General features: G+C 43.2%; 1 protein-coding gene across 1 annotated transcript; it reads right to left on the reverse strand.

Annotated features, from left to right (window-relative positions):
* Positions 1-2870: 2870 nt before the first annotated feature.
* On the reverse strand, positions 2871-9567 carry LOC308315396 (potassium-transporting ATPase subunit beta-like; the record flags this gene model as incomplete). Its single annotated transcript, XM_080763347.1, has 8 exons — positions 2871-3029; positions 3289-3381; positions 3471-3533; positions 4466-4671; positions 5863-5976; positions 6303-6369; positions 7040-7101; positions 9456-9567. The coding sequence occupies 8 exons, from the start codon at positions 9565-9567 to the stop codon at positions 2871-2873; spliced, it is 876 nt and encodes a 291-aa protein (XP_080619473.1).
* Between the last annotated feature and the right edge of the window lie 1230 nt (positions 9568-10797).

The raw sequence follows: 10797 nt of genomic DNA on the forward strand, positions 1-10797 counted from the left end.
TGAGACGTGGGTTAAGGCAAACCTAGATGGATTCATTAAAAGCAAAACTAAAACTCACACTTTCTTGTTGACAACCTCCAACCTCAGTGGGGAGGCACACATGATTATTGTTTAATTTCTCATTGTTAATCTGGCTAATATTGTTTTTAATGTCGTCCAGTAGCAGCACCAGCACTTTTACTGTACATTTATTCTGCATTATGTTTTGTACCATCAACATTGACCAATGGATCATCCGCCCCCCCAATAGGAGTCCCCATAATACTCCCATTCATTCCATATTTAATTAACGTGAAGTTGCACACATAGACGGTAAATTTACAACAATAATACATACAAATAATGGGAATACACTATCGTTAAACTGTTGTTGGGGAACCTAGTGATATGTCATGCACATATCCAACTGCATAACCTAGTGATATGTCATGCACATATCCAACTGCATAACCTAGTGATATGTCATGCACATATCCAACTGCATTTTGCAGGCCTTGTTGATTGGATGTGGAAGAGATTTGCGTGCGTGCGTCTGTGTCGTTTTTTGTCAACTTGACAAAAATGTGAAAACTTCACATTGTTCAGAATCATAAGTACTGTTTTAGTCTGGACGTTTGAGTACAGCGTGTATCTGCTGTGTTGTGTTGAGTACAGTGTGTCTCTGGCTCTCTGCTGTGTTATTTATGTGAAGGATTGTCTTATGAATATACCGCAGGGATGACAGATTTGAAAGCATTATTATTATGCTTTGCTTTTAACATTATCTTTTTTTTGTCCGGGTTTGGAGCTTGATTCCTTGCAGAATCTGGGGAAAGTGTTATTTACATACTGTACATATCAGAAAGGAAGAAATGAGAGAAATACTACAGTATTTATATAGAAATATAGAACGTTGACTGCTCTCCTCTGGCTTTATATGTGTCTTTAAAGTCCATTCATAATGTGCCTGTGCCATATAACCGCCTGTAAGATAGCTGTTATTATGTTATATGAATGTTTGATATTTATTTCATATAAAATGTGAATGTATATCTGGGAGTTTGTTAACAAAGTTTCTCTATTGTGGGAAAAGCTTTGAGGTGCCTTTTTTTAATATATTTTGGCTTATCGTGAACGTGAGTGACGACCATATGATGACTTTAAATGTTTAATTCAGTTGTCTGTTAAACAATACAGATGGTACAATGAATCATTCAGCAATGCTTGGCAAATCTTGTTATTACTCCAATCAACAGCAATAGGTAGTGTAAATATCAATGTGTGTTAATGATTTATCAGAGGGCTGATGCTAAAGGATCTGGAATCACCAGGTAGTGTAAATATCAATATGTTGTAACGGCTTGGCTTGATGTTATGCTTTTTGGGGTGCCAGTTAGACAAATGCCTAACACAGTTGGACCACTTTGGGACAACTGCTTATTTTTTGAAGCCAGCCTTACAATGGTTAAACAAGGACAAATATAGCAGGATTAATGATTTATCAGAGGGCTGATGCTAAAGGATCTGGAATCACCAGGAACATGAGCTCTGTTAGCCTCAACACAGACTTTATTGTGTTTTCACTGATTCGTAATCTCAGAATTGATAAATCTCTGTTGAGGTTAGAGCTTTGTAATTGAATTGATAAGTCTCTGTTGAGGTTAGAGCTTTGTAATTGAATTGATAAGTCTCTGTTGAGGTTAGAGCTTTGTAATTGCTAGTCGTGAAGCACTCAGGTATTTTCCTTAAGTAAACATAGCAATACTACAATGTAGAAATACTCTGTTACAAGTAAAAGTCCTGTATTCAACATGTTACGTCAATAAAAGTACAAAGGTGTTGCCATCAAAAGTATACAGAACGTAAAATTACTATACAGAATGGCGCCATTCACAAAATACAATAATATTATTGTATTGTAATTAGTAAAGCATTAATGTTTAATGTTGCAGCTGTTGAGGTTGGGACTAAAGCTATCAAATAACTGTAGTAAAAAATAAATACATTCCATACATTATAGCATACTGCTGCTCCATTACATATCGGAGGCAAATGTTGTACTTTTGTTTTTACTACACTATAATTATTTGCCTCTGAGATGTAATGGAGTAGGCTATAATGTATGGAAATGAGCAAAGTAAAAGTACTTGAGTAAATGTTCCATATATTGCCAGTATGTCACGGCACTGAATGGCTTAAGGTTTTCAAAGAGCGTAATACACTATTACGGTACTTTTAACTACGAATCTATATAATATACCTTTGACACTTATAGCAAGTAGGTTGTTATTAAATGTGACCAAATTTGACTGAGCGACTGCCATTGGATTTGTTTGAATTTTAGATTTTTCACATCATATGAAAGCAGGGAATCATAGCTTCAAATTGACATATTGGTTGTTCAGTTTGACCCACCAGTTTTGGAGATATGGCTTATAGAGTGATGTCTTGCAGAGAAACAGCGAGTTGAGAAAACAGGCTTGAAAGGTTGACTTCTGTGGTCTCTAACATTACACCTAGCTACATGTTTAAGCATTTATTTCATATTTACATGTCTTCTGTGGTCTCTAACATTACACCTAGCTACATGCTTAAGCATTTATTTCATATTTACATGTCTTCTGTGGTCTCTAACATTACACCTAGCTACATGTTTAAGCATTTATTTCATATTTACATGTCGATTTCAGCTCTGACACTTGTTTCAGACATGCTCTAGTATGTGAAGAGTCTGCCTGTGCTATTAAAAAAAGGAAAAAAAAAGTTTCTCTCCTCTGGTGAAAAGCTGGAATTTGTGCGATGGCAGTCTCTCAGTCAAATCTGGTCACAAATGATGATCGGGTATCCAAATAGCCCTTGTCTTTGGCCCCTTCCTGTTGCTGTGTTGTTTCTCATTTCACAGCGTTGAGGTAGAAGTCGACCTTTCCTTCGTAGGGGTCATGCTTGTTTTGATAAGTGATCTTCTCAGAGACCACTCTGCATTGGAGCTTTGCAGACTTCTTCCCTATCAGGTGGAACCGAACCGCTACCAGTGGGTTGACATATGAGGGCTAAACGGGTAAGAAACAATGGGTTACACACACTGTGTGTGTGTGTGTGTGTGTGTGTGTGTGTGTGTGTGTGTGTGTGTGTGTGTGTGTGTGTGTGTGTGTGTGTGTGTGTGTGTGTGTGTGTGTGTGTGTGTGTGTGTGTGTGTGTGTGTGTGTGTGTGTGCGCGTGCGTGTGTGTGTGTGTGATATTTGTAGAGCTAACATTTATGCAGATTGGTTATGTGTATTGTAAGTAGGCCTACTGTATCGCACTGCTTACCTGTGCCTTTCTGCCATAATAAGGGAAGTAACTGAGATCGTATTTCCCCCCCTCAGGGAAATACTCGATATGTGCAATGTTTTCATGTCCCTCCTATATGCACAAAAACATACACCAACATGTTAGGAGTACATATCGCATACGGTGTGGTGGATCTCATGTGGTTATTAATTATTACTCACCGTTACTGTACAGTTGACATGAGGAGGGGTCTTGGTGTCGTTGGTAGGCAAGTAACTAATGATCTGGAGAGATTCGACATAAAGTTTAGCAACTTTGTCATTTATATGTGTAGTGCAAATACTTAACACTTAACCCTTATAGCCTACTTAAGTTGACTCCCAAGGGCTATACAGCAGTGATTTTCAAAACTTTTTCATGTGGAGGACCCCCTAATTAATATATTACTAGAGCGGTGCCTGTTGGGCACTGGCCTACTTGGAATGCAAGTTAGCAATGAATGCCCCACCCAGATATTATGTCTGTGTCCCTTTAATGCCCATATATGGAGTTCTTTGTCAGGCATGCCCAAATATGGAGTCTATGCAGACGTCAGAATGATGTCAGAACAGGCCAGCTCCATATATGTACACTGGGCATGAAGGGGCCCGGTCCAGAGCCCAGGCAGGGGCCATGTCCAGAGCCCAGGCAGGGGCCCGGTCCAGAGCCCAGGCAGGGGCCCGGTCCAGAGCCCAGGCAGGGGCCCTGTCCAGAGCCCAGGCAGGGGCCCTGTCCAGAGCCCAGGCAGGGGCCCTGTCCAGAGCCCAGGCAGGGGCCCTGTCCAGAGCCCAGGCAGGGGCCCGGTCCAGAGCCCAGGCAGGGGGCCTTTTGTGGTGGTTCTGGACTGACCGACTCAACATCGGGCACTGCACTCCCTGTGGGGGTGTGGAACATGTTTGTAGAGACATTTAATTTATAGTTAGAATTGTCTGTGGACCCCCTGGACCCTCGTCAAGGGACCCTGGGGGCCCCTGGACCCTCGTCAAGGGACCCTGGGGGCCCCTCAACCCTCCTCAAGGGACCCTGGGGGCCCCTGGACCCTCGTCAAGGGACCCTGGGGGCCCCTCAACCCTCCTCAAGGGACCCTGGGGGGCCCTGGACCCTCCTCAAGGGACCACCTTGAGAACTACTGTTGTACAGTACTATAGGCTCTCGTACTGTATAGTACAGTACATACCCGGTTCATCTTGATGATGATACAAGGCATGCTGCAGTTGTAGCCGAAGGTGGGGTCTTCCAGACCCGAGCAGGGTCCCAGCATGCTCTGGGTGAAAGGGCACGCCCACTTGGTCTTATTAGGAGCTGAGAATTTGTCCTGGATGAAGTACTTCCCTTCGGTGCAGTTGTGGTTGTTGCAATGCGCCTGCGTGGTGTCGTTGTACGCTGAGAGAGAGAGAAAGAAAGAAAGAACATTTAGACAGTTGTGCTTGTTGCAGATTCTGCTGTTTTAAAGGACCACTTCACCACTTTTCAACCTATCTTCATATAATCTTCACTAATAATCATGAAAGAATGGCGCAATAGTTTTCTCACAGTAGGGCTGTGGGCAGTTCAGAAACCGTCCTCCAGTGACATCATCGATGGGGAATACAAGCTGATCGAAACTGCAGGCTTTCTAGTCCTGAAAAGTTGCAATGCACTTACCCTACCCCCTTAGATATAGCATTTCTGTAGACTTAGATAGCATTTGATACAGACTTATAGCATGTTATGTAGTCATAGCACGTCATAGTACGTCATAGTACATATGTATAGCATAGTAGTATAGATGTATAGTCTATATGTATAGTTTCATTATATTCCACTGTTACTTTCTTAGCTTACGCATGTTTCATGATAAATGCTCTTATGTGATGTATTCCCATGCAAATTGTAATGCGAAAATGGAAGCCATCGTTCTCACGATAATTAAAATCTGAACATTTTTGTAAAGAAATCTTGTTTAAAAAAACATCTGCCTAATGATGATGTCACTGGAGGACGGTTTCTAAACTGCCCACAGCCCTCCTATGAGACACAGACTGAGTAGGGGAAAAAATGGTGCCATTTTATCATGATTATTAGTGAGTACCTGTTATATGAAGATATGTTGAAAAGTGGTGAAGTGGTCCTTTTTTTACCCAAAAGGGTTATGTACTAATTTATTAAAGCAGTGGTTCCCAAAATGTGCTCAAAAACCCCAAAGAAAAATGTGGTGTGTCTCTGTGACTCAGACTTGGTACAAAGATTTAAGAATGACGCATTGTGAACTTGGAGATCTGCTATTTTCTCATGTGCACCGTGTGTCTGTGTATCGATAGCATTCGGGGAGGAGCTCAAATGGGACACACACCGATCAAGGACTATCTAAAGACTATCTGAAGCCTTTATTCTCACGTGCCGGTCGGTGTCAAGGACTGTCTAAAGAGGACGAGAAGAAAGACCGTAGAGAATAAAGACTCAGCTGCTACGACTGTACTGGTTCTGCAGCCTGAAGAAGCTCGGAGTATAAGACCCCGCATCCTCAGGCTGTTCTGAAAATCTTTTGAAAATCTGTACTAACGGATCAGGAAGTGTTGAAGAGTCTGTACTAACGGATCAGGAACTTGTGAAGAACGTTGCTCATCTTCATCCAGCTCTTCTGACATGATGTGTTGTAGTTGATCTCCACCATCTCCTCCCCGTAGGTGTCTGGCCACACCATCACCCCTAGTGGACAGACGGAACAGAACTATTATTATAGGTGTCTGGCCACACCATCACCCCTGGACACACACAACAGAACTATTATTATAGGTGTCTGGCAACACCATCACCCCTAGTGGACACACACAACAGAACTATTATTATAGGTGTCTGGCCACACCATCACCCCTAGTGGACACACACAACAGAATTATTATTATAGGTGTCTGGCCACACCATCACCCCTAGTGGACACACACAACAGAACTGTTATTATAGGTGTCTGGCCACACCATCACCCCTAGTGGACAGACGGAAAAGGGACACAATGTGAACATGAGGACTGTTACCTGGCGAGGACAGCCGGTCCTGGTAGTCCGGAGCATAAGGACACAATGTGAACATGAGGACTGTTACCTGGCGAGGACAGCCGGTCCTGGTAGTCCAGAGCATAGGGACACAATGTGAACATGAGGACTGTTACCTGGCGAGGACAGCCGGTCCTGGTAGTCCGGAGCATAAGGACACAATGTGAACATGAGGACTGTTACCTGGCGAGGACAGCCGGTCCTGGTAGTCGGGGGCATAAGGACACAATGTGAACATGAGGACTGTTACCTGGCGAGGACAGCCGGTCCTGGTAGTCGGGGGCATAAGGACACAATGTGAACATGAGGACTGTTACCTGGCGAGGACAGTCGGTCCTGGTAGTCCGGAGCATAAGGACACAATGTGAACATGAGGACTGTTACCTGGCGAGGACAGCCGGTCCTGGTAGTCCGGAGCATAAGGACACAATGTGAACATGAGGACTGTTACCTGGCGAGGACAGCCGGTCCTGGTAGTCGGGGGCATAAGGACACAATGTGAACATGAGGACTGTTACCTGGCGAGGACAGCCGGTCCTGGTAGTCGGGGGCATAAGGACACAATGTGAACATGAGGACTGTTACCTGGCGAGGACAGCCGGTCCTGGTAGTCCGGAGCATAAGGACACAATGTGAACATGAGGACTGTTACCTGGCGAGGACAGCCGGTCCTGGTAGTCCGGAGCATAAGGACACAATGTGAACATGAGTGTCCAGATGGCCAGAGAAAACAGTCCCGTGATCACCGCGTAGAACGCCACATAATACAGACTGATGTACACTGAGAGAGAGAGAGAGAGAGAGAGAGATGACACATAATTGGCAAAATGTACACAATACTATTATATTGTGCAATTTTGAGCTAGTGATAAAGTTTTATTCATACCCGGGATACCCTTAAAGTATGGGGATACCCCATAGTTCATATTTAGGGTTCAATTGATTTTCAACCACTTAATACAATACTGTATGTACAACAACACAGCTAAAATAGCTAAATCTACTAAATACAATGAATCCCCAAAAGATGACAATTTTGGAAATATCGTTTTAAATGTAATAGCTAAAATAGGGACACCAGGGTTAATGTGGTTATAATTAACATGCTGCACATTGTGATAATTATCAAACATAAATATCAAATCCATCCAGTCTACATACAGTACACCTCCCGACAGGAAATGCCTGTATTCTGTCTGAGTGGACCGGAGACGGGAATAAAACGTATCCGCCACCGGCGATTAAAAGTGAATGATCACAGGGGCACGGAGTTGGTAGTGCTGTCGCCTCACAGCTAGAAGGTCCTGGGTTCGATTCCCCGCTCGGGACGCTGTGGGTGCTGGCGGCGTGTTTCCTCCTCCGCGTCATCAGTGCCCATACCCGAAGTTTGCATGTTCTCCCCGTGTCCCCTAGGGTAGGTACCCTCACATGTTCTTCCCGTGTCCCCTAGGGTAGGTACCCTCACATGTTCTTCCTGTGTCCCCTAGGGTAGGTAGTAGGTACCCTCACAAAAACATGCAGTAATCCTGGTCTCTAAACTGCCTCCCCCTGGCCAGCCGGGGCGCCTGATGGAGGGGAAAGGAACTGGTTGGAATAACGTGTTCCTTCCACGCGCTACGTCCAACCAGGGAAACTCCCCCCTGTCAGGTGTAAAGGAGCAACTTGGACACTCAGGCATGAAGGAAGCATGAGTTCGTTGCTCTCCCCAGGTTGGCGGAGGGTGTGTAGAGCCCAGGATCACATTAGATAATTGACACAGGGGTGAAAAATGGGTTACAAAATCATGGGATAAAAATTATAAAAGGAAAAATGAATGATCAGAGGGGGGATATCAAAAGCAAGAGCATGAACCCCCCCATAGTATTAGTAAGTATAGTAAAGGCACACACTGCCAGAAGTCAAGGTGCCCTCTGTCTGTAGAAGAGAACTAGGATCTGATTGTAAGATCAAACACAGGGGAAGGAGTCTCACAGCCCTAAAGTCTTATCTTACACTCTGCTTATCTCTGTGTCCACACGCTGAAAACACACTCATTACATACAGTGGCATTAAAAGGACAGGAAAAGTCGTGTGTGTGTGTGCGCGCCACCAGCATGTATCAGTATTGTTATGTACAATAAAAACAATTGAGGAAAGACCATTACTGCATCAAAAATAATAGGCAAACTATACTATAAAAGCTGGTCAAACAAAGTTTGGAAAATAGACAATCTACAAGCTCACAATACCTGGCAACGTGAGACGTTGTGAGCTTGCAGATCTGCTATTTTGATCATATTTATCTGTGGAACCGAGTCAAAGTAAATGTAACGCCTCAACACCATACATTTGCAAGTACTTGTCAGTTTGGTGGTCCCCAGTTTAAATATGGTTATTATGTGCATGAAAAGGTTGAGGTTTAAACCTGACCAAATCTTATCGCTGATAACCGATCTACAAGCTCGCTCTGAGGTCTGCTGTGAGATCTGCAATTTTTGCTGAATTTCACCCCAGAATAGGGATGCTAGGGGTTCATGTGGTTAAGGAATATTATCATCGTTAAACAATTAAAGATTCTAAATATTACTGCGTCAGATGTTTAATGACAGAAGGTAATAAGACCGTTGAATTACTCAATAAATTAATAGTTTGCATGTCTTGTCATTAAATATTAGACTAATTGCTAGTCATTCATATTCTATTGGTCCCATGGTGCAAAAATATCTAAAACACATATACGGTAGGTTGCAAATATTGTATTATGTGAGGTTTTAAGGGGCTAGGCTAGGGCAAGTGTTACTCCATCATGGCCCGTAGCACTTGCCCAAGCCTAGCCCCTTAGATGGCACTTTATTTAGACTTAGATAGTATTTTAAACAGACTTATAGCTTGTTACGTAGACAGCATTAGAATTGCATTGTATGTAGTCACAGCACTTTATAGTACACATGTATAATATATAATATAGTATAGTTTACATAGATACTCCACTGTTACGTTCTTAGTTTATACATGATTCATGATAACTACTTTTTATATATGTGATGTATGCCATGTTTTTGTTATTGCTTAATGTAAATCGCTCTGGATTAAGAGCGTCTGCTAAATGCCTAAATTGTAATTGTAAATGTAACTTTTTTTTCTTCTTCTTCCTACCCCATTTCTCTGGAGTTCTCCCCATAAATTTCCCTTCTTCCGAGTTCCAGACAAAGTGACCGAAGTCTTCACAGCGTTGCCCGCAAGTTCTCTTCTGCTTCAAGGTCGCCATCTTGAGGTTCTGTGTTGAGCAGGATCCAGTCTCCTCTTCTCTCTTTTCTAACACTCTTTATTCACCGTATAATAATTATTTCTGCCCTCTCCTGTCCCTCCACACTCCCCTTTGAGGCGTTTGTGGCCTCTGTGTTATTGTTATTGTTATTGCTATACTCAATGCTCTTATACGAAATGATGCTAAGACTCCTTCCCTGACACTCAGGCTGTTGTGCATGTGTTATCTTTGATTCAGGCTTTTATAAGCCGGTGATAAGTCTTAGTATGGCACGGTACGGAAACAAAGGTTGGCCAACCGAGGAAACAAGTAAAGCGTATCCTTCCTTCAGCACTCACTGGTGTCCTCTGGGCAAACTAGAGGATCACCTTGAGCTCTCCTTATGGCTTCATGACGATGCTCGCCATGCAGATACCAGTCAGTATCTATGCCACAATCGGGCTAATTCATACTTAGTCGCTTAACCCATTTAGGCCTGCAGCTCGATTCTACAATAAATGCCTTCTAAATCCTGACAGTTTTCTGAAATACCCTATGTATATTCTCACGATAAAATACAAATAGCAGACATACAAGCTCGTAGCGCGCCACTCGGTGGCGCGCTATGACCTTCTAGATCTGCTATTTTTCTACAGACACATGGGCCCCCACACCCACTCCTATTTTACCGCAGTAGTGCCAAGATGATTTCTGCTCGTCAGAAAATTTCAGTAGCACAGAAGAGAGGACTTTAGGACGGTACCCCCCCCCCCCCCCCGAACCTAAAATGACGTCACATTGTAGGTGTATGAATCGCGCCTTACTCTGTCATACATATTATAAACATAATACATAGTACATTTGCATAAACATTGTATAATAAAAGTGTATTCCAAATGCATTTCCCCCTCACACCTTTATCCACTCTAAACACAAGGGCATCTATTCTTTGAGTTATCACTGGACTACTGGAAGCTAATGAGTCACAGACGTATAGGCCCAATGTGTGCGTCAGTGACGTGTAATTGACATTGTGCTCATTGTGTTTGTTCTCGCAGGTCACGTTCGTATCTCTGACCTTGGTCAGAGATACGAAAGGTACGGTCCACAGGGTCGCAGACACATGGGTCCCTTTACTTTTTGATGGTCACATTTTGTAGTGAAATTAGCTGATCTACAAGCTCACAACGCGGAACGACGCGATGCTTTGTGAGCTTGTAGATCGTACTATTTTCTCTAGTTTGGGTCCCA

The sequence above is a fragment of the Protomyctophum bolini genome, assembly GCF_963924005.1.
Source record: "Protomyctophum bolini genome assembly, chromosome: 1".
NCBI lineage: Eukaryota > Metazoa > Chordata > Actinopteri > Myctophiformes > Myctophidae > Protomyctophum > Protomyctophum bolini.